At 34.8% G+C, this 25,791-nt stretch overlaps 1 protein-coding gene across 3 annotated transcripts in view; it reads left to right on the forward strand.

The window, feature by feature from the left end:
- The window catches only part of ADGRB3 (adhesion G protein-coupled receptor B3), a 743,632-nt gene that overhangs the window by 318,203 nt on the left and 399,638 nt on the right, over window positions 1–25,791 (forward strand). For all 3 annotated transcript variants that reach the window (XM_040473868.1, XM_040473867.1, XM_040473869.1), the window contains 3 exons: window positions 3,836–4,000; window positions 15,586–15,750; window positions 16,199–16,363. In XM_040473868.1, coding sequence (XP_040329802.1) covers window positions 3,836–4,000; window positions 15,586–15,750; window positions 16,199–16,363 — 495 coding nt within the window. The remainder of the gene's footprint in view (window positions 1–3,835; window positions 4,001–15,585; window positions 15,751–16,198; window positions 16,364–25,791) is intronic.

The following is a 25,791-nucleotide window of genomic DNA, read 5'->3' on the forward strand; positions in this document are numbered from 1 at the left end:
GAGAATTAAGCTGTGCTTGATATATACATTTATCTTGTCAGCATCCCTTGGAAAAGTGAAGTTCCCTTCAGTATGCAAGGATGGAGTCTAATGGCAAATGGATGCCCGAGTGGAAGTCTGAGAGGGTGCTAAAGTGTTCTCCACAATTCTCCATTCAGTGCTTACTCTCCAGCCACTCATTATGCAATTCATATGGTTGACATATGGAAACCTCCATCCTTCTGCCAGACACTGCTGATTAATTCCTTTGCTGGGCAAGGAGAGCATCTGTAGTGGGATCAGAGTGCTCTTCCTTTCACTCTGTATCTGATGTTTATAGAACACTGGATAATATTCTGATTATAATGTTTTTCCTCAATTTCTTAAACCTCCTACCATTATTCCTACTGAAGAAATACATACTAATTATTAGTTCCCCTCTTCACCTTCATATACTATAGGTTTGTCTTTCTAAATTTGGTTAAATAGGACTGATGATAAGAAATAATGTATCTTGCAACCATCGTTTTAGTTCAGATGTCAAATTTAAGAGAATGGAGAGTTTTGTTGATTTCTTTTTAATTTTCTAAAACTGAACAATAATTTAGCAACTTCATTATTTTAAAAATGTAGAATAAGTATTTCACTATAGGAAATTGGAATATCTTTTAGATGGTTACTGTATTTGTTATGAAATATTTTGTATTAAATATTTTGTTCAGTCACTTGCCATGCTGCTAAATATGTACCTTTTTTTACATAATATATCTTGAAAACAGTAACCAAAAGTAAATTTAAAAACTTAAATAGCACATAACCAGTGTAAATATTTTTCTAAAATAATGCTTTAAATTTCCAAGAAGAAAATTAGCTCAGAAATCAATAACCCAGTTGTCACACTGTGGATATTCAAGTGTGTTTGGCATTTAATTAATGAAAATGACACAAGGATGAAATGAATGTCAAAGCCACTTTCCATAAAATATATTTAATGATAGAATTTGAGCTCATATTTATTTGCACTACTAAAGCCTAATCAATAGTGTTATAAGTTAGTTGCCTTTCACACATATTATTCTAATTTCAAAAGGGTTTTCTTAATTAAATTACATGATAATGTGTTACTTCTAATATGGATCCTAAGACATCCAGCTTTTTGCAAATTGTTGCTTTGACATTATAGTCTCTTCAAAAATTCTTTTTACTTAGAGCAGAAAATGATGTAGGTAAACAGACAGTAAATTGAGAAAGTAGAGAGCTACATTAAATTGTGAATTCACTGTCCTGGTTTCTGACTTATAGTTTTATGATCTCTTCCAGGGTTTCTCAACCTCGGTACTATTGACATTTTGACATGGATAAATCTTTGTTGTGGGAGGCTGTCCTGAGCATTCTTGGATGCCAGTAGCATCCCTCCTTGCCCTGAGCTGTGACAATCAAAAATTTCTCTGGACATTGCCAAATGTCCTCTGAGGGGCAAAATTGCCTCTGGTTGAGAACCACTTGGTCTACTCTCTATGTTTTCTAATCCTTTAGAAGTTTATTTGGGCTAAGGAATGGTTCTGATTATTTTGTTTTTTTGTAAATGTCACAGTATCCACATCTATATATTTCTTAAGAAAAAAAAGGAGTTTTGTTATACATCCCAATGTAAATTATAAGGTAAATCGTACACTTATTTCAAAATCTAGTAGTAATATAATTTGTATATGGTATATTCCTCATTTCATCTTTAGATGATACAGCATAGGCATGTGATAATATAGCTAATGTCTAAGTAAAGAAGAAAACTCTAAAAATGGATTAATTTGATTTAATTTTCTTGGTTTTATGAGGCACATTTTTCAAATGGACTAGATTATTTACAGATTTTCATTCTTTATTGAAAGGTAAAAGAATCTATATAACAATTTGCCACTAAAATAAAAATATCTTTATTCTTTAACATACATTTTATAAATAGCATCTATAAAATCATAATATATCTGTTATAATTTCCTAATTCAATAATATCTAAAATTATTAATAATTTTGTTTCCCCTTCAAATGAAAAAAAATATTTTTTGATTTTTTAAAATGATGAAGGAGTCATGAAATTTCACCATGGGACAATAAAGAGTGTTAAAAAGTAGGGAGTGACATACTTTTCAAAGGATTCCAGCTTTATGATTTAATCAAGATTAATTAACATTTCTTTGAGATTAATAGAGAAAAATCTGCCTATTTAGCAGCTTTTTTTTTTTCAGGGTTTGTTCAATGAATACAGAGAAGTATGATTTGATTGAGGAGAAAATTAACAGAACTATCAATATGAATACAATATAGTCTTTTAACACTATATAGACAATAGAGGAAGAGAAGGTTGTTTTTAAATGGTGAAATATTGGTAATTAAAAATAAATGCAAAAATTAATTAAAGATATATGTTTTATATGGCAAAATACATTTGTATGCAATATTTAAAAAATATTTTGCTATCATTGATCATACATACCTATATATAAGTATATGGATATGTGTATTTTTTTCTTGGAGTTAAATACAAACTCATTATTTATTCTTATACCAATGGATACATAGTAGCTTTGGTTTTCCAAACTTAAATGAGAAAGTTTTCCAGCAACTTTCACAGAAACTTGAAGAATTTTTCAGAGAGTATTACTCAAATTTGGGTGCTTCAATGTTTGAATATATTTTCACAACCAGTTAGGGCAACTCAATAGCATAGATAGAAGAGAATGGGTGCCTCATAAGTAAAGTATCATATATGTGTTTTTAAAGTAACAACTTGGTCAACATATACATGCAAAAGATTCTAGATATGCTATATTTACTCACATAACACCTCTGACACTTTATATGGATTCTGCTTACCCCTACCAATGTTGAGAAGAAAGTGAACATCTTTTTATCATCCATTATAAATTTCTATTCCCCTTCCTTATTCTAGTGGGTGTCATACCAAACATCTATGCTCATAAATTTCTAAGAGCATGCTAGGACCAACCTCAAGACAGGAGCTTTTGAACCAAAGAGCACATTTTGCCCAGCTTCTTTTTATTTGTATTATCCACAGAGTGTTTATTTATATTACCTTACTATTCCTTACTATCCCAAATATTAAAAATTGAGAGGAGATTGGCTATTTGACTGTGGCAAAGAAAGGATCTAAACTTTGAACTCTAATGGACTTTATGCAAAAGGCGTCAATATTTGTTCACAGTGGCTATTATGGAGGAGCACAAATTATGTTAATATTTATGATTAGTTTGAATTCATTGTAATGGCATAGTTGAAGTATTGGTACTTGTATTAGATACTTGTATTTTCTAAATGTGATGTTAAAAAGCTATTTAAAATATGTACCATTAATTTCTCATATTTTCATTTTTGACACCATCAAGGTCATTAATACTGAAATTTTATAATTGTTGGAAGAATTAGTTGGCCCTTACATATTTAAATGCAAACTTAACTCTAGAAGATCATATCTGGTATAAGAAATTTAGTTTTCTATACTACCTTATAAGTTTATATTACATTTATTTAAAAATAATTCATGACTATTCTACCATGAAGGAGAGAGGTGCATTTCCATTAAAAAAGAAAATATTTAAAGTTTGTGACATAAATAACTGTTCAAGTACAGAAAAATGCATACAATTTTGCATTTTTTAATGAATTTTTGAATTGCCCTTTGCATTTATTTTGGCAAATAAGAATGTTAACTCAGCTGAACTTTTAAAATATTTTCATAATTGTCTATTAGATGATTTTTTTCTCAATAATTAAGAAAAAAATCATTATGACTTTATCTCTTTGCTTTTGTTGTTGAAGCTTCTTTGCTTTATTACAGTACATGGAGTTTGGGAGGAGTGGTCACCATGGAGTTTATGTTCATTTACATGTGGTCGAGGCCAAAGAACAAGAACAAGGTCGTGCACACCTCCTCAGTATGGAGGAAGGCCGTGTGAAGGACCTGAAACACATCATAAGCCTTGTAATATTGCTCTGTGCCCAGGTGAGCGTATTCTGCATTTAGTGAACTTTGTGTATTTTGTATATGGGCCCTGGTATACATATGAAATATTAAAAGTACAACCTTTATTCAGTCACATTGGAAAATGTGTCCTTTGGTTACCGTCTCTTGCTTAAAACTGGGTACTTTCCTTGATTCTATCATATGCAATGGTTTATAATATTTCCTCGACTGAGTACCAAAGCTCAGTCTTATTAGGTTTCTATAGATATGTATATTAATTTTTTCCACTAAGATTTTATCTGTACTTGGTTTCCCCCCTGGGAAAATTATAAGGAGTCCCAAAGACTTGAGATTGGCTATTGCCTTGATACTATAACTGGAGAGACTATTTTAGAGGCATTCCTTCTGATGTTATTGTCTCACACTCATTCAATTAAGGAGTAGAGGCACACCACTGATATGTATAGAAATGATAGATACTTGCTAGGAAATCAGACTTTATAGATTCACTGCTAGATGCATAAGATGGTTAGCTCATAAATGACATATAACTTCATGTGATTATGAAGACTACATAGTCTGTTCATACAGTATATTTCTTATCTTAAATTTTTCTTTAGTTTAAAATATTCCAATGCTATTTTACCTGAATTTGATAATTTCACCCATTATTACAGAGAGAAGTCTTTATAATTCTGTTATATATTTATTATCTGTTATGTAACTACAAAATAAAAAAAGACCGGTCTTCAGTTCAAGGAGCTTGCAACTTATGACAGAAAATACACACAAAGAAATGATAGGATCTCCCAGGACTAGCCAAGGCATATCTTACAGAGATAGACATGAGTAGCAAATGGCAAAGGCTAAGAAGAATGGCAAAGACCAATATAAATATTCATCTTTTCTTTGGGAGACTTCTTCATTGGGCCATTCAGCATGTGAGCAACATAGCTGGGATCCCGTTAATGTGCTCCAAACATATTATCTATCTCACATTCAGTCCCATTTGTACTTTCAGTTCCCCAAGGTATTATCCTATGTCATGAAGCAATGATTTAGTTCCTCTGGAAATTTTAAGTATCTAAAACATCTTGAACTGTGAAAAGCCACCCAAAATATAGATATGCAAGTCATTTAACAAGCTTACTTGTTCCCTTTGACTTCAGAGAAGACGTCTAGATTCCTATATCACAATATACATTTAAAGATATAGTCGTTATATTTACTCCTAGAATTTTATGAATTCTGTGAATTAATATAACTTATATAATTCAATATTCATGTAATTATGAATATAGGGGAGTCAAAATTATGATTCCTTATCTGCAAATCACCCCCAGAAAAAATACTTATGAAATGTTATGTTCTGTTTTTTCTGTGTCTCTATAAACATACAGACAAGCATATGGACACATACAAATATATTTATGTACTGTTTTTTTTTTCCTGAAGATTTGGGCCAGCTTATACAAATTTTAGGTATTTTTTTTAACTGCTAAGCTATGACATTTACAGAAAGTCAATTATAGTTCATTGTAAATTGTCCATGGAATGTGAAAAAATAGGTAATGTTGGGAAATGAAAATGAATAGTTAACTATAGATTCTTTTTTAATATATTAGTTTTTATTACATCTTTTACCTCAGCTAATCCCAGAGGTATAAAGAAAAAAGACACTAATCAGTTAAAATGTTATTAACTATGTTTCTTGTAGTCTACTTTCCATGAGCTTTTCTAGGAGTAAAATGTTTGGGGGTCAGTAGATAGATAATCACTCTGTCATTGGAATCACTTTAGGGCCATTAAAATTAGGTCTTTCTTTTGTGAAGGTCTTTAAATTTTGGAAGGTATGTTTGTATTATTTGTACATCTGGCCTGGCTCATATTCTCTTATACATGAGCATTATGGATCCATATTGGGTACTTAATAAATTTATTATGTGTTGTTTCTGATTCCTATTATTTCCATTCTTAAACTTAGTTATATCTTAATAGATGTAAAACTCATACCATGTTGTATCCAGTTTCCCTACTATTTCAAAGGGAATTCTAATGGCTATTATTTAAAAAAAGATTTTATACTTTACTGAACATTTTGACATTATGTCTTTGAAATATGTAGGATTTATTTGGTGCAAAAATTTGGAATTCTCCTTAGAACTGTCTTATAGCTAAACTCAGGTGCCTTCATTATATATAAAAGCATCATCATGTGTCAACAAGATACAAGACACTACTGAGAAGAAGAATCTCGAGAAATTTGCAATCTCTTCAGAGGATACAGACATAAGCATTTGAAAGTTGAATGCAGTTCTGAAAAACACATATAAATACTCAACCTCAATGAAAGGTGATAATTTGAGAACTCAGTGATTTCAAACTATATTTCTAGGAGCCATCCAACCTGAGATCCTAGAGACCATCTTAAGGTATAAGGCTGTGATAGGTCGTGTATCAGTAATGAAGAAAGTGAGCCAAGACCGACCCTTGGTTCCCCTTGGCTAGGCCAATTGTCAGGTGAAGACCAGAAGAGAACAGAAGAAACAATTGAAACAACAAATTGGGTCTCCACTCACCACCTTTCCAAGAACTGACCATGTGTCTTAGGGTAATGGGCAGTGATATTTTAGTGTTGGATCATGTCATATCAGCATTCCAGCATCATGTTTTTAAGAAATACATATAACCACTATAATGAAGTGGATACTATGATGTGTGTTGATCACATCAAATAATGAATTATGTTTTACTTTGCAAATTTTTTATATCAGCTTGAAAGGAGATGATATCCTATTTTCACCAGGTACTTTCCTTAGTCAATGTCCACCTTTCTCTCACTTCTTTTGAGGTGAGGGAAAGCTGTCTGCCTGGAATTCATATAGGGAGAGAAGAAAGAAAGGAAAAGGTAGATATGATATATCCTAGTGTGAGTTATCAGTTACTAATTTGTGTACCATGTCTAAGAACAGATACTGGTGGTGGAGGGAGGTGGGCAAGAGGCATAGAGCAACAAAAGGGATTCACTGACTCATTCATTGGCTATAAAATAATGTGACCCCTTTTCCCTCCTTTTCTCATCTATTCTAATAATTAAATGTGATCTATGGAAGGGTGTGTGTATGTATGTGTATGTGTGTCTTTTGGTCTATTTTTCTTATCTCATAAAACTTAGAACTTCTGGCAATCTAACCCATGTTTTTTTTTCTTTTCTCTGAATTTTCATTGCAATCCCTAATTGAGCATTAAATTCAGTATAGTACTAATTAGTGTATACAAGGAAATTTGTTTTCATTGCCTATTTATCTCTTTGTGCAACTTTGTACCAGCCATATCTAATACATTTCTATTGAATGGATTTTCTTGATATAGACATATCCAAATTTTTAGTTCTCATCGCCCCTAAAAATTATACGGCATCTTCTGGGTCTATTTAATAATACATAGATGTAGTGTAGTGGAACTTGGACTTTCACAAGAGAACACATATTTAAATTTAGGTATCACCTTTTAATATCTGTGTTACTCCCCCGATTTTAGTCTCTTCTTCTATAAGACAGGAACAATAGTATACCCACTTCACAAGACTGTAAGAGGACCTTGTGTGATGCTGTAAAGGAACCAACTTGGTAGACAGCAGATGGTGTACAAGTATCAGTTATTATTCTGTCAGTGCCCTATATATAGTCAAAGTCCATTTGTATGACACTTGTACTTGAACAAGTTTAATTTGTTACTCTTGGTACTAAGGAAAAATTAATATAGGGAACTGTGGACATCTCAGGAGGAGTTAGAAAGACTTACTAAGAGTTTGGGCTTGTTTGGGATGATTTCAAGGAAGGTTTTAGGAAGTGGGACTTTGCTCTGGATTTAAAACTGTCAGGAATGGGGGAGAATTCTATTATTAGGTACCTTAATAAACAATCCAGGAGGAGGGAAAACTTGCTGTAATTGGTGAAGAAGTGGTAGTCAGTCATATTAGCTGAGAGAAGAGAATGTCTAGAACTTTGTGGGTTGCACTGTGACCATGTTTCATTTTATCTCACTTTATCACAGTCTCAGAATGACCTTGTCTACTGTTAACGTTCTTTGTACTGGTTTTAGATTCACAGACTTGCTATGAGCACCAAGAAAGCTGCTAACAGCACTGAGTCTAGCTATAAGTGTCAGACCAGTTCCTGGATATCACCTTGATGGTGATTCCTCCTCTAGTGTGATTTAATCACTTTACATGCTTCTGTTTTTAATGTTTTTGATTTTTTATTATTATTCAAATGGAGAAAGATAAGTGTTAGACTTGATGGAATGTTCACCTTTCTTAGGTAGGCTCTCCACTAAAATTATATAGATGTGTGTACCCAAAATAAAATTAGAACCTTCTCCAAAGTTAAGTTTTTATGGAAAAATAAAATCTTAAATTCTTAGTCCAAAGCCTCAAGGTTAATAGTGATTTTCTTTATACTATGTTACTTTGGAGTAATAGTTAAAATATTTCCCTCTGTCAGTAGTTGAAGATGTCAAGTCTGGTCTTCTTTGTTTCAGTTGTGACAATTCTCATTCTGATATAATTTGTATAGTAAAGTGCAAATAATAAAGAGAATGGGGATAATAATTGAGTGATAGATTGAAGACTAAAAGAAATGAAAGAATTATTGACAAATTAGTTTTCATTTATAGGCTGAAATATATATAAGTACGTATGAATTAAATGATTCAGTGGCAACCACAGTGGTCTGGAATTCATAAGACATGGATTAAGATTCAGTCCCAATCTTTAATTATAAGTATTTACCTAAGCAATGTATTCATCTTCTCTGTCTCTCAATTTTCTCATTTGTAAAATGGAGCCAGCATTCATTATTCTGCTATATTAGAGGATTGTTAAATGATTAAAATTAGGTGACAGAATCTTGAAAAGTATAAAACAATATAAAGTGGAGGATATTTATCATGATTTTTATGATAATATTACTTTAAAAGTAAAGGATTTAGAAGAAATGGGTGAAATAAATTCAGAACATTATGATAGTTTTTGTTTCTTATGGACAGCCTTAATCATAGACTCAAAGAGATTTATAGAGGAGGACTTTACATTTTCCCTTCTACCCTTCAAGGTTTTCCAGCTGGTTTAAGAATTAAAAACTCAAAGTTTTATTACATGTACACAGAGGCCCAATAATGAAATCGAGTCCTAAAGAAATGACCAAGGCAGGAAGTTTCTATACTTCTTAGGCAGAGACAATAAATCTGTGAGGAATTGACAGGACAAAGAAAATTTAAGTTTGGGAGCTTCAGTCAATAAGGAATTCTAAATAGAATTTGGGCTGGGGTAGTAAATTAGAAAGAAGTAACAAAGAATTATTTATCTAGCCTTCTAGGCTCTAAACTCCCTATTTCTGGTAGTAAGGAATGTCTCTTTACCTCCTAGTATAGAGAGGATACCTCTCACATGGGAGATTTACTTTATGCTTTCTGGAGACAAGGGGAGGGGCATAGTATTCTTTTTTTAAGTAACTTTTATTTAAAATAATCAACATACCAAAGTGGCATATTTTGGGGTGACCTGACCTTGGCCCATACAGATTACTTCTGCCTGGTTTGTACTAGGAAGAAGTACATGTATAAGGGCTCAAGCCAGTCTGTGGGGCTGGGCTGTGTCACACTGGTTGGTCAGTCCTGCATTTAAGAAATGCATTCCTGTGAATCCAGAACCTCCCAGAGAGATCCTGTCAGGTTGTATTTTTCAGATATATTCATAGTATTTTGCAAACCGTAAGAAGAATGAAAGAATCACCCAAGGATAAGTCCTCAGGAACACAGCTAGACCCAAGTATGTGTGTTATCTAGAGCAAGAGGCTTCAGTATCCTGTTGACCTAAAGTTTGATTCCTCAGCATCTATGAATCTATGAGAGGGTCATCTGCCCACAGTCCCTCTGCAGGGAATCCTTTCAGTGAGGGCAATCAGTGGGAAGATGCTAAACATTTGTCTGACCTTGGTTCAAAAGTCCCTGGTTGTCTCTGCATGAGAATGTTATAATTTGTAGTTCAAATGCTATCTCATTAACCTGTTTTTTAATTAATTTACATTTTTGTCTTCTTAACCTTCTAGTCTGTTGTATGGCTGTTGTATTCATTTTGTGTCATTTCAAATTTTTAGCATTACTGTAGTGATCTTTCAGTATTAGCTTATGAGACTGTTAAAAATTGTGTCTTTATTAACCTGGCTTGCCTTCTTTTGTTATTTAATTTTTTTCTCATGTAAACTTTCTCTTAACTTACTTCCCAACTATTTGTTTATTCTTGTTGACCTTACCATGATAACTTGCTTCTATTTTTAATTTTAATTTTTTAAATGATACTTCATTTTTTTCCCTTTTTGTGATTTATTTGAAAATAGCAAATGGGAACCAAGTTTATGCTCTCTAGCATATGCCCAAAGCAAGAGGTTGGCTTGTGACATTTCAGTCTTATACACTCCAGGGGTCTTTCCAGTTCCCTAGGTAACTCCCAACTCAATAAAAATTGGAGTTTTCCAAATTTACCATTACTAAATCTTATACCACAAGGTAGAATTCTTCTCCCCAAATATAGATAGCTTCATTAATCAGCAATAATCAACCCCAAACAGTTGCCAAAATGATAGTTTTATTATCTAAAATAGTCATGACTTTATCTTGTGGTTATTGTTCTCCAACCTATTGTAATTGTCAGCAGTTATTGGTAAGGATGTGAAAATATAGTGAAACACGGTATTTTCATTAAAATGTATCGCAGAATTTAATTTGGCCTCTGTATGTGGGAAACAGGATTTTCTTCCAGGTGAACACAATAGCAACTCTCTGTATATGGCAGGAGGAAGTTCATATAACAAAGTAAACCCCAGGAATCTAGCAATTTAGACTTTGCAATTTTAATTATTCTGGGTCCAGAAAATCTAGTAATGTATCACATTGCTGAAGCGAAACTTTAACTGTCCCCAGGGTGACATTGTTGTATAAGGAAGCACACGGCATGATGGTAAGACAGGCTGATCTCTCAGCACTCTCCCAGCTTCAAAACACAGCCTTATTATTCTCTATTCTTAGTCACCTTTGTAGGATAGCTCATAAAATAATAGGCAATTGGAGTTTCTAAATTGAAAAATAACACTACAAAAAAATGAACTGCAAATGCTTATGATGGAAATGAAGAGAAATGGAAAAAGCCTAAGAAGGTGTTCTTAACTGAGCTACATATTATAGGAGAAATTACGTAATTTAATGCAATATTTACCAAACAGTGTTCCAAAAAAAGAAAAGAGAGGAGGGATGATTACATTTCAAGTACTTTTGGGAGGCCTAATTTTAAACAGGGTTAATGTGATATAGGACCCCCTGCATTATGACTATAATGGTATCAGAAATTCAACATAGTCAAAATAGACATTTTGATATCAGGGCTATATACCCCCTGATGTGTTTGAATCCTAGTCTAATACAGTTCAGCATAAGGGTCCACCATTTACCTGTTTCAGTAAGCCAGAAATCTGAAAGTCGACCAGGATTCTCTGTTTTACTATGCTCCACTGACAACCTATCAGCTGTACATCTAGACAGCACCACAAGTTCATCCACTTCTTTCTGTCTTGACTGATGGCACTATAATCTAAGCTACTGTCACCTCTGTCTGGGCTACAGCATAGTCCCCTACTATCTCACAAGACTGAAGCTTGCCCTGTACAATCCATTATCATCACAACTCCAAAATTAAGTATTAAGGTATAAATTACATCACATCATTTCTCTACTTTCAAATCCTCTCATGGCTTCTGATATGACCTGGTCACAAGGACTGGAGGGCCCCGTGGATTTGGCTTCTGCACACTGTTGAGCCCATCTCCTGCCACTCCCCACCTTTTTGTGATCCCCAGAAGCCCCTGCCTTTTCTCTTTTTTGGAATACACAAAATTTTCTTGGCCTCAGGACTTTGTACCTGTGTAAAGATTTTCACAGATCTTCACATTTCCGGCTGCTGTTAATGACTCAGGACTCAGCTCTAATATGTGAGTGTTTTGTTTTGTTTTGTTTTGTTTTTCTGAGAGGCATGGCTGAGCATACCCTAACATGCTGTCCTCTTTCATCACATTGTCTTTATGACACTTCTGGCTAAAACTCTCTTGTTCATTCATTTATTTACTTGTTTATCATCTGTCTTCACTCTCCTCTCATACTATATGTTCCGTGAGAAGACAGCTTGGTGGGTCTTTATCACTACAGTTTTCCCAGAGTCTAGCAATGTCACAGTGTACTTTCTTTGTTCCTTTACCTATGAATGAATTAGAGGACTCCAGGAAGAGGTTTGGAGTGTTTACATTTTCTCTAATTATTGAGACCTCTTTTCTGACCGAATAAGATGTTAATCATCGTTCAGTAGGAACACAATTTTAGAAAGAAACTTTGAAGTATTTTCAAGTTTGTGGATTTGCAGTGCTTCTGGAGTGTATCTCTTAAAAATACTGGAAGTCTGTGGTATACAGGGGCAGGTGGGTGGTGGGGAAAAGGGCTGGTTTTCTCTGCTGCCTCCATACTCACCCAAGTGGAAAGGAAACCTGAATGTAGGGATGAAAGATTCCCAGTAAAGCATCCGATAAAAACAAAAAAGGCAGCCACTTCATTTCTTGTAGTACTTAGATAAGTGGTTATAAAAATAAATATAAAATAGATCATATGGTGAATGTTTTTTATTTTTAAATATCTTGACATTTATACCTAAAATATAATACATATGTCCTTCTTAGAAATGGCTAAATGTCGGGGCGCCTGGGTGGCTCAGTCGGTTGGGCAGTCGACTTCGGCTCAGGTCATGATCTCGCTGTCTGTGAGTTCGAGCCCTGCGTCGAGCCCTGCGTCGGGCTCTGTGCTGACAGCTCAGAGCCTGGAGTCTGTTTCAGATTCTGTGTCTTGCTCTCTCTGACCCTCCCCCATTCATGCTCTGTCTCTCTCTCTGTCTCAAAAAAAAAATAAATAAATAAACATTAAAAAAAATTAAAAAAAATGGCTAAATGTCTAACACAAAACTCTTAATTTCCACCTCTCAAAATCCTCAACTTTTTCCCAATTTGGTAAAATAACTCTACCATTTCCTGAAAGGTCTTGAGTCTGATGTCCCTAAAAAGAACACAATTAAATGATTTTTTTTTTAATTTAAGGGTATAAAACTGAAAAAGAAATTAAATAAAGCAATGTCCCACACTTGGCACTAAAAGAAATTCTTTCATGTGTATGTCTGTTGTCTAATGCTTTAAACTAAATTGACGTATCTCTCTGGTTCTAACTTCTCAATTTTCCATTTTCCCAATAAATTTGACTTAACATTCCAAAGGAATATTGGGTTTTCCTCTTTTTTCTCAGTCACTTTGTCAAATCAGGTCTTTCATAATGGTGCAGATAATGTTCAGTAAAAGGAACTAGTTTTCAGTGTGAAAACATCCACTTGATATGACTTCAGTTTCATTGCTATTTCTTTTCTGTAACTAACTTTATGAACAAAACTGTACCTATCTAAAATATATGTTTTGTTGATGTGTTTGGTTGTGTTGAACCTCAAAAAGTCCCTCAAAAGTTTAATGTTAACCCATTCTTGAACTTCAACCAAAACAGAATGTGTACATTGGCAGAAAGGACTGAATGACTAATACTACAAATGTATGAATTTAAAATGTTTTTATTTACTTACTTACTTACTTACTTACTTACTTTATTTATTTATTTATTTATTTATTTATTTATTTATTTATTTACTAATGGTGGTGCAAAGTCTTATTTTAGGAAAACCCTATTGAGCAAAACACTTCACAAATATTCTCATTTTTCCTAATCTCAGCCTGGTCTTTTCTTATTTCTCACCGATAATACAACACCCTGCCAAATTACCTTCTCTCTGATTTCCACCTTTGATTTGCTCATACCTGACTCCACATCTTCTTAGCTGGAAAGACTTATCCTCTCTTCTTTGCCAGTGAGTCTGTAACTGTTACATTCATTTAAAAAATAAAGATAACTACAAGTTTACCTCAAACCAGAATTCTCAAGGACATCACATACTCCTTTATTCTAGTCACTCAGCTTTCAGTCAGGTTGAAATCCTCTAATTTGTCTTTGTTTATGTGTTGCTTTCTGAATATTGTCACAAATTTGAATACCTGTACATTCTTTTCCCAAAAGATGATAAGGTGCAGATACAAATCTTATTTTTGTAAACTCTTCTAGGAATGCCTAGTATAGTGAGAGCTCATAATGCAAGCTCAAGAGATACTATCTTTGAAAAGCAAACTTCTGAAGTGAGAAATGCACTCATCTTTAAAGCCAAAATAGAGAGGAAATGGGTAATTTATAACATTCCATTGATTCACTAGCCTTTTCTTTTTTTGTCTGGCAAATGGACTACATAGCCAGTAGGATTGTATCAGATACTTTTAATGAAGTGAAAGGCTAAAATTACATGAATGGGATGATTAAATTGGTATTTCATGATTTTTAATCTCACAAGGGGTTATTAAGTACAGGTAGATACCTATTAAATAATCTTCTTTTTTAATAGCTACCTGCAAGGCCTGAAATTAGGTTGACAATACTTACTCATATTCTGCCAGTCTTTTTTGTTTGTTTGGATGGGTGGATGAGTTTTCACCGCAGTATTATCTTATGTTGGAGTTTTGGATTTATGGTGAATTCTCTCTCACTGCAATGAAACTAAGAACCATGGAATGATATGGAGAAAAAAGCAGACAGTCATATACCAGTGCATTTATAATACTTATATTCTAGTTTATGCATTCTAAATTGGATAAATATTTTTGCCTGATTCCTTTGCTCACTTGTATTTTATGGTCTATAGGATTATACCTTTGTGGGTGCTGTCTCCTTTGTCTGAATTATCCAGATCTCACCATATCAATCTAACATAATTATCCCTAAGTAGATGTGATAATTTACTTTATGTGCCATGTTAAGATGTTACTGCTTTTAACCTTTTATTTATGTATTCGTGTGCATAATGTGATTCTTCTACTAAATTACAAATTTTTTGAGGGTAGGATTCCTATTCTTTTATTTCCCTATTTCTCGTAACATCTGTCATGTTATTTCTCATTCTTCAAGGCTTGCCTGAAACTTCACTTTGTCAAAGAAGACTCCTCAGGCCCTGCAAACTCTTACAGTGTCTTGAAATTATCCTTTGAGACAATGCTATATAATTAATTTATTTAGCTTTTAGTTAGTTGTTTCATTCTTTCTTTAAAACATGAGCTCTATGAGTTATTGGTCAGGATTTATTTTATTCACTGTTCTGTGTACTCATCTCCTAGCTCGAGATCTCTCATTGTTGAGTAATCAATAAATATTTTTGAAGCAATAGTGGCTCAAAAGAGAAACTGGATACATAGAAGGAAATAGAAATGAGAAAATAAGGTAATAATAGTTTGGGGGGGTAATAATAAAATCTAATGTCAATGTGACTTTCCATTGTATTCACTTAGAGTTTCCTGGTTGAGATTCATCTCCAAGGTTAATTTTAATTTATACTTTCTGGACAGCTCTCTCTATTGGACCATCTCCTTACACTGTCTCTCTTTCTGCTTTGGCAGTCGATGGGCAGTGGCAAGAGTGGAGTTCATGGAGTCAGTGCTCAGTGACATGCTCGAATGGGACCCAGCAGAGAAGCCGGCAGTGTACTGCAGCAGCTCATGGGGGCTCTGAATGCAGAGGGCCATGGGCAGAAAGCAGAGAGTGCTATAACCCTGAGTGTACAGGTGAGGCCTGATCACTACATTTAAAGAATGTCTGCCATTTATAAAATGTGGCAGGACCGTGCCAGACAATCATGGGACAATTAGATGATTCTGTATTTCTGGTAAATGATACCACTTGTACCAGAGCTAATTCTATTGTATGCCATACTCATGAAGCAACAAAATTCTGGAGATTCTTAGATTAAATACAAATTAAGTTGATGAAGCTTAGCACTGAACTTGTCCTTTTTACAAGTTTCAATGTCCATTTGAAGATTCTGACAAATTTATATAAACTTATGTTAATCACAGTGCTCTATATTTGACTAGCAAGCCAAATATTTGAATACAGCTTGTTTGTTGTGGTAGCTTAATAAAAAATGAACAGACAGTAATGGTCCTCAGATTTCAAAATTCTTAAAACAGTTTCAGTAGGCTACTGCCATTGACCACGATGCATTTCTTTCAGCCAATGGCCAGTGGAATCAGTGGGGTCATTGGAGCGGATGTTCCAAGTCCTGTGATGGTGGCTGGGAAAGGCGAATAAGGACTTGTCAGGGTGCAGCAGTAACAGGACAGCAATGTGAAGGAACAGGTGAAGAAGTGAGAAGATGCAGTGAGCAACGATGTCCTGGTGAGAATGAACTGAGTTTATCCCAATGGAAATATTTTGTTACCTTAAAAAAAAGGATTAAAAATATTGTCATTAAGGGCAATAATTGCTCAATTGAAGGATTGCTAATGATAAGTGGCAGTTTACTTGTTTCTGTAATGTATGTATGAGGTTCCCTCTGTTTATGTGTCATAGACTGTTGCCTCCATGAGTTTTTTAATTATTTGCTGTAATATCACATTGAAAAATGTGATTATACAAAGGAAGCCCAATTGAACAATAACATGGCTAGACAGGATTTAAATTAGTTTGGGGTACTATATTTTTCACTATGTTCTTGAAGTGTTTGTTGACTGAGAACACAAAACCAGTTGCCTTAGATTATTTATGATAGAAGTAGAAAGACATAAGTGTTAGATAGCTGAGTGAGAAAATAAAGAGATGATATTTGAAATTCAGAAACTTTTAAATTTCTCTGTTAATCCATCCCCATGTAGGACTTTGGGCATCCCCATTAACTTGCCCTGGTTGTCCCATTTTCTGCTAGGAGGAATGCATTTTAAAATGAAAACATAAGGTCTTAATTAGTGGTGAAAGAATGGAAATGTTACTACATTAAAGGATTTTACAAATAAGGATAGAAAAAAATGAAAAGTCAACAATTGCCCAGATTACTGATCATATATTTTAATAGACCATTTTTACAACAAAGACTCCTTCCTAATTGTGCATACATTACATAAAATATTATTGACATACTGAGGACTCAATAAATAATTGAAAATTAGGATTTTAGAATGATACCATAGACAAAATTATTATAAACATACTAAAAAGATGATAGGGTGAAATTTTTAAGTTTCATAGCTGTATATAAAGGAAGTGCTGAAAACTTAAAAGAATTTGAAGACCCTATTAAAGGTACTTTCTGCTAGTAATGCCTTGTGGGCAAGCTAGCTTATCTCTCTGGCTATCTAGTCCCAATAGGTGTGGATAGTTCAGCTGTTTAAGGTTCCTTTTCAGTTCAGAAAGCAATGGATTTCCAAATGTGACTGCATCAGTTTGGGGAAAAAACAAACAAACAAGGCATTCTAAGAGATATCCATGAGTCAAAGCTTTGTTTTTCTCCATAGTTAGAATTCTAAAGACTTCTCACAGTTCAACACTAATACCAATAGAAACTGGGTTCTAAGAGTAACAATATGTCAGTAGGATTTTTTTAGAGCTTAGAAAAGATCTAAAATTATCTTTGTTAATTCTTAAGACCACCTGAATTCAGAATGATAAGTGATAACCACCAAGTAGAATTTTATTAGGGATACCTATACAAGATTAGTAATGTGAAATTCCACCTGTGCTCCGTAAGAAATAAGAAACATTAAACAAAACAGTTATTTGCCCAAAAAGAAATTTCATTAGAACAGTAAGACATGATTAAATAAGACCCTTTTAATATTTGAAGTTATCTAAACTATTGTGAATATGCCAAGGATCTTAACCGGCCATTTAAAACCATCTTTCATCTGCATATGTACAGTTAAAAATGTTGTTGCTGCAATCACATTTACAAAGATTGCCACCTGCTGTTTGAAAAACATTTTACATATCTATTTACAAAAAAGATAGTATACCTTATACACTAGGTTTGTCTGCTGGCTTCATGATTTAAGGCAGGTTGAAAAATTATTATATAAAATTATAGTATTTTATATTTTATATATATGTGTGTATATGTGCACACACACGTATATGGTATTAACGTTAGCATTTTCATTTTACTCTTTTCAATAATGTAATTTGAAATCTCTTGAAATTACCTCCAAGTGTATAAATAATTTTTTCTTAAAGAATTTTTTTTTTAATGTTTATTTGTTTTTGAGGGCAGAGAGGGGCAGAGAGAGAGAGAGAATATGCTGTCAGTGCAAAGTCTGACCTGTGGCTCAAACCCACGAACCATGAGATCGTGAAGTGAGCCGAGATCCCAGGTCAACTGACTGAGCCGCCTAGGTGCCGCAATAATGTTTTCTAATTAAAATGAAGTATTGAAATCAGCTAACTAATTCACAACTTAGTGGTTATACAGGGGTAAAATAAATGAATATATGAGCCAGGCTTTTGAAAATATCTTAAACTGGTACCTTTATACAAATCAGAGTTATGCCTCAAAAATTATATATGACTATTAATTTCAAATATACCTCTGCATCTGTATAGAGTGTTTTTATCAAAATAAAGGAAGATTTCCTTTCTATTTATCCTTTGTCTGTTCTACGTGCAATCCCCTCATTCCCACATTATTTTGTCAAGAGAGCAGGATTGTAAATAAATAAGTTTTCCATAGTGGATTTGATTTCTATATTGGCATTCCAACTCTGCACAATCGCTTCCCTATGGTCAATATACATTATTTTTGTGTCCAGCATACTGGACTCTAAGAGTAATGATCGGTTAGCAGGGTTTTTTAGAGCTTAAAAAAGATCTAAAGTTAGTTTTGTTAATTCTTGAGGCCATATGAATTCAAAATGATAAGAAGCACTCCTGATTTCCACCATTATATTGCTCCAAAATTAAATATTAACAATATAAATTGAGAAAACTTTCATATTTTCTCAACAGTTACTAAGGCATTTTTTTTCTTTTTGTCAATGACAAAGCCTTAACAAATGTTTCTTGTAAAACAATGTGTTTTTTTCTACTATTATTTTTCCTACTGTTTATCTTTAATTTTCTTCAGATTGCTGGAAATTACTAGTATTCATTTTTATGCTTCAGTTAATTTGGATGCAAAACAAATTAATCAAGTTTGCCAAGAGACCCTCTGTTGTCAGGAAGTAGAAGTATAATGTACGCACATCTTTGTCTGGATAATTAATGAAAATAATGATTAATCATCTGGATTTAATCAAAAGCTGTTATGATGTCTACTAAAAATGGAAAATGAAAAATATTTTCATATTTCATATTTCTCATCAAAGAGAATACGATTTTTTTTTTACTAGTAAATACATAAAATACACGTATTAAAAAGAGCATCACGGGGCACCTGGGTGGCTCAGTCGGTTAAGCATCCGACTTGGCTTAGGTCATGATCTCATGGTTCGTGAGTTCGAGCCCCATGTCAGGCTCTGTGCTGACAGCTCAGAACCTGTAACCTGCTTTGGATTCTGTGTCTCCTTCTCTCTCTGCCCCTTCCCCCCCGCGCTCTCTCTCTCTCTCTCTCTCTCTCTCTCAAAAATAAATAAACATTAAAAAAAAATAAAAAGAGCATCATTACCAAAAATAAGATGTTTTTGTCTTCATAAGGAAAGAGACTTAGAGGGATGAAAAAATTACATATGTATATTTTAAATATTGTTAGCTGAGGAGTAGAGTAGCTACAGAGTGACAATTAAGTTGGTTAATTTTTAAATTGGTCCAATTCACCAACTAGTGATTTCATTGATCTTAATCTCATTGTACATCCCCAGACTTTGAAGGTTAAAACAGTTGAAAGGTAATAGCTTCTCTGATTTTTTATTGCTACAATATGAAAACTATTTTTAGCTTTTGTGTTTTTCCCCAATATTTCCAATATTTCTGGTTAATATCATTCCGAAGGCAGATGTTACTGATGTTACTGGTGGATTGGCCTATGTAAACTTTCAGGCTTCCTGGGGACCTCCTTGCTCCGTTCCCAGGGGAGGGGATGGCTATTTCTAGGTCCAGTTCTTAGATCTATTATTCTTTAGTCATTAAGGGTAATGCTAGTTGGGATCTACCATTCACAGGTAGAAGTTATACTTTATTTGTCCATAAAATGCTCTTTTTTGGAGTTACCAGTGTTTTGTCTGCAAGTGATGAGTGAAGCCCATAGGTTGAATGTGCTGAGAAAAACTTGGGAAATATGTACACAGTACATTTATGTACTGTGGTCTAATAACTTAGATCAGAGATGTAGCAATTATTGTGATATTTAACTCTAAGTATTCATACCAAAGGAAGTCAGCAGTAATGTTTGTAATCCCAAACTTGTATTGAACATTGTAATGCATTCGTATTAGAATTTATGCCCCCACCTGGTTGGCTCAGTCCTTTGAGCATCCGACTTCGGCTAAGGTCATGATCTCGCAGTCTGTGAGTTGGGAGCCCTGCGTTGGGCTCTGTGCTGACAGCTCAGAGCCTGGAGCCTGCTTTGGATTCTGTGTCTCCCTCTCTCTCTGCCCCTCCCCCGCTCATGCTCTGTCTCTCTCTCTCTCTCTCTCTCTCTCTCTCTCTCTCTCTGTCAAAAATAAATAAACATTAAAAAAAATTTATGCCCTGTAATACCGTAACTATAAGCCCCCTCCCCACTTAGGAGAAATGCCATTCTGCAAACGACTGTTCCTTATCTTTGTAACATTGCTGTCCAATGGGATTATGTCTTCTCTAGAGACAAGAGAGACTTTCATTTGCTTTCTAAGTGATTTTCTTTTAATTCAGCTTTGGTGGGAAGAAGGAATCACAAAGTTTGCTTACTCTAAGCTTTCTGACTTCTTTGAGTGCCTTTCCTCATTATCCAGTCTTGTGTTTTCAAATTTTAGCAGATCTGAGTATCATCCAGAGAGCTTGTTAAAACACAGATTCCTGGGTCCCTGGGTAGCTCAGTCAGTTAAGCAGCTGACTTTGGCTCAGGTCATGATCTCTCAGTTTCTGGGTTCAAGCCCCACATTGAGCTCTGTGCTGACAGCTCAGAGCCTGAAGCCTGCTTCAGATTCTTTGTCTCCTTCTCTTTATGCCCCTCCCCCACTCATCTGTCTCTGTCTCTGTCTCAAAAATAAATAAACATTAAAAAGATAATACTAAAAACAAAACACAGTTTCCTAAGCCTAACTTCCAGAGAATCAGATTCAGTAGGTATAATATGGGCCTGTGAATCTGCATTTCTAACAAAATCTCAAGTGATATCGATGATACTGCAGGTTACCCTTTGCAGATTACCCAAACACTGCCTGTAGCAAAAATAAGTAAATAATAAATAAATAAATAAATAAATATTAGATGATAAAATTACCATAAAGTGGAAAACAGTCCTCTGCCTCAGCTACACTGGTCAAAATTGAGATATCTCTTGAACAAGACTGTAGAATTTTATTTTGTTTATATCACTTCCTAAATGATGAGGGGATGGTTCCTGTAATCAATTAATACAGGCAATCCATTTCAAATCTCCCTAGCCAACTCATTCTTCAACCAAAATAAGATCTCTTTATAGTTGTCACTTAAAAAATAGGGCTATTAACTAATCACTGTGGACAAAAAAGGATGATTTAGTCATTTTTTGACTTTCAGTTCTCCATTTGCTATTGTTCCTGTTTCATGGAGAGCAGAAGAAACAACTTGATATAAAGTTGTTTGAACACATTTGCTATAAAGCTGTGCACTTCCAGGACACAGATCTGTAATGCTGCCATCCCAGCAGCTCTCTTCCTGTGCAGAAGTTCATTTTCTTTAATGTTTTTATTTTTTTTTTGACATTTATTTATTTTTGAGAAACAGACAAAGCATTAGTGGGGGAGGGGCAGAGAGAAAAGGAGACACAGAATCTAAAGCAGGCTCCAGGCTCTGAGCAAGCGGTCAGCACAGAGCCTGATGCGGGGCTTGAACCCACAAACTGAGATCATGACCTGAGCCGAAGTCAGACGCTCAACCGACTGAGCCACCCAGGTGCCCCAGGAGTTCATTTTCACTGCCTCTTATCCTTCAAGGTTATTAGCTACTACATAATATATGCACAGGTATATAGTATGTGGGGTGGGGGACAAGTATCAGAGAGCAGGACGAGGTCTTGGCTCACATTGACTTATTCTTTACTCAGTTCCAGTTTGGAGGAGTGTTGAATCAATCACTATCACCACATTTATCTTTGTTAGCGACAAGTTTAACAAGTTAGCCTTCTACATTGTGTGGACCACCGCATTTTTAAAGCTAAATGTAATCATGATTAGAAACCCAAATATGTGAGGTAAAATTTACATTTCTAAAGAGAAAAAATATATACTTCTCTGTATTGAAATATTCAACATACGAATTGGCACCTACTCTCCCTTTTCATTCCAAACCACAAGGGTAATCACTAACAGTGTATTTAACACTATTTAACACCCCCACTCCATTAGAATTTTTATTATTTTCTACCAAATGCTATGTGTATATCCTATAAGGAATTATATTAATACCTGTTCAGTTTCCAACATTTAAGGCAAATGTCTGCACAGAAGATTTTTGGACACAGCAATGTTGCACCCAAGTGTTCACTTACCTAAAAAAAAACACTGAGTTCAGTGTTGACAGTAGGTGGCACTAAGTATTGACTTCTTTCATCTCAGTGTTCTATTTGTTCTTGCCAAGTCACCTCTGATACATTCTAAAAAGCAGGGAGATAAATTAGAACTTGAAGATACTCCATAGGCAAGAGAGATCACCTATTGCTTAATAAATATCTAAGAAAGTATCCAATCCTCCTGAAAAACATGGGTTTTATTACCTACTCCAGTCTGCAGTTCTGCAACAAATCAGCTAAATTTTATAGGCAGAATTAAAAAAGAACCACTGGGGTCTAAAATAATCAATGTGTATACCAGATAGTACCATGTATCCATTATTCAAACCTGTTGCTATGGAGAAAATTATTGTCATAATCTGTCTTATCAGGTTGCTCATCAGATGAGACTTTGGGAAAACTCTCATAGCTTCTGTCACGGTAGAAACCTAAAAAGCAATTTACTGTAATCCTATATTCTCCTATGTTGTCCAATTTAGGACTATCTGGCAATATGTTGATCATTCTCAAACTGAAACAGAAATTTTAAGCAACACTTTTTACTATGTTTTTGTTTCTTCCTTTCACCCCACATTGTTTTTATAGTAAAAATAAATGTATATTAGGAACCACTTAATTATTTCTAGATTAATAAAATTCAAGCAATTAGTAAAACTGCTCTTTGGATGGGGCGCCTGGGTGGCGCAGTCGGTTAAGCGTCCGACTTCAGCCAGGTCACGATCTCGCGGTCCGTGAGTTCGAGCCCCGCGTCAGGCTCTGGGCTGATGGCTCAGAGCCTGGAGCCTGTTTCCGATTCTGTGTCTCCCTCTCTCTCTGCCTCTCCCCCGTTCATGCTCTGTCTCTCTCTGTCCCAAAAATAAATAAAAAAACGTTGAAAAAAAATTTTTAAAAAAAAAACTGCTCTTTGGGTTCAATGTTTACTAAGACACTGAACCTTAATTAGTCCTTGACATTTCTCATCCACTCCTTATATGTCCTGATTTGGGAATGACCCTACAATCGATCATCGATCGTGCTCCTGGTGCTCTTTGGTTGCTCTCTCTCTTCAGCTATCACTTGTGAGAAGCACCCACAAATTTGCATCTCTATGCCTAATTTATTGCAAATACCTGACAGACCTTTCCAATTGGGGTGTCAAATCATTCTCCGTGTCAGTAGGAGAACGTTTTTGTCTGACCACCAAATCCTTCTTGTCATCTGAAGTACTTTTTTGTAAGTTTATTTATTTAATAATTTTGAGAGTGATGGGGGAGGGGCAGAGAGAGAAGGGGAGAGAATACCAAGCAGGCTCCACACTGAGAGTGAGGAGCCTGCTGCGGGGCTCAAACCCATGAATCGCGAGATCATGACCTGCACTGAAATCAAGAGTCAGATGCTAAAGCAACTGAGCCACCCAGGCACCCCTCATCTAAAGTAATTTCTAATTCTTACCTTTCCTAGTGATGGATTCCATCTCCATCAAATCTTTCCTCAGTGGGCCTGCTTTCTGTTTCCCTGAACACTGCCTACTAGTAGGAAGGAGCATTGTGGATAAAGTGCCCCAGCAGGGGAGTCAAAGTCTGGCTTTGGGCCTCAGTGTCCTCATATGTAAAATGGGGCTAATGATATGTGTCTCAGGGGATTGTGTCAGGTATGAAATGATACGATGCTATAGGTAATTAGAATTATTAAATAGCATTCCAGGCCCTCTTTCTCCATTACCCATATTACTACAGCAATCACCTTTTCTAAACTCTTCCACACAAGTTCATCTGATTATTCTCCCCTTTTCATGACCTTAGTCATGTGACTCACTTGCTAAAAAACAAAAAAAAAAAAGCTGTGGCTACTCATCACTTGCCTAGTTCAGTGCTTATTGGAATCCCTGGTAATATAGTATCTCAATCTATCAGTTTATTAGCTTTCCAAGGTCATCACCATCTACTCATTTACAGGTTGTAACATATACATAACATAACAGATCTAGTACCTGGTTCCTGGGTGTGGGGACACATATTCTCTCCTTACTCTTACTTATTAACCTGGGCTCCCATAGGGTCCCTGTTCCCCTTCTTCTTTACCTGCTGTTACTCCATGGGAATATCTTGGGCGTCCAATCCATCAAAAGTTGTCTACTTCTTTAATCATTCTTATTTCTTCTACAATTGTATGAGTGCTTTCTTCTTTGAATCTCTATAGGCTTGCTTTGTGCTTCCCTTACTATATATTATTATTATATTGTATTATTATATATGGTATTATATCTCTTAGCTATAATTCCAGATCATTTACAAACGAATTATCTATATTATCTATATCTATAGAATTATCTGTTTTCAGATTCCCAAATCCCCTCCTCTGCTTTGAACCTAGTTGAATGTAGGCCATTAAACATATGCCCCTTTGAAGTTTTCATTCCATATCATAAACATTGTTACTGAACTATTTGTATAAAGTAAAATATGCAATTCAAAATACAACAATTTGTATAAAAGCATCTGAATAAAAAATTCAAAATGACTATGATCATAACACCTTACCTTTTATAATCATTTTACTCTTTCAAAATTCTGTTAGTTTACCTAAGTAGAATTTGAATAGTAGAGTTTGTGGCATGAGACCTCCTTCTTTAGAAATAAATCATTGAGATGTTAGAATTAAGAAAAATATGTGTATTTATAGCAAGTTATTCAGTTTCTCCCAATCTCAGCCCTGCTAATACTTTTAGGTCAGAGCTCCTCAAGGCAGTCCCATAGCCACCTGTCAGGCTAGGATTGGTCCCAGATATACTCAAATAGGGATTCCTAAGGCCTCAGGGCAGCTGACAGGAGGAGGCTGTGGCGGGCAGTCTCTAGCCTAGCCTAGAGTAGCCTTGCCCATTACCCTAGTGTGCCTCCAAATGTTTTCATTTTCTACATGTGCAACGACCAGGAAAAAGCTATGAAGCACCGTTATCAACAGTTCCTAAGATCATATAAAAAGGCAAGTAAATGCAATTCTCTAGCTGGAAACATCGAGCATACCCCAATATAAAACTTTGCCTCACTTAAAGCTAGTAAATAGTTACTTAGAATTAATCCTTTCAATTAAAGTTAGCTCTCTTTTTATTATTATTAGTAATCTTGTTAACAGGTTCAAACTAGAGTGACCTTGTCCACAAAGTTGAAATAGA

Source organism: Herpailurus yagouaroundi, unplaced genomic scaffold (genome assembly GCF_014898765.1).
Source record: "Herpailurus yagouaroundi ecotype Mexico unplaced genomic scaffold, PumYag 139, whole genome shotgun sequence".
Lineage (NCBI taxonomy): Eukaryota > Metazoa > Chordata > Mammalia > Carnivora > Felidae > Herpailurus > Herpailurus yagouaroundi.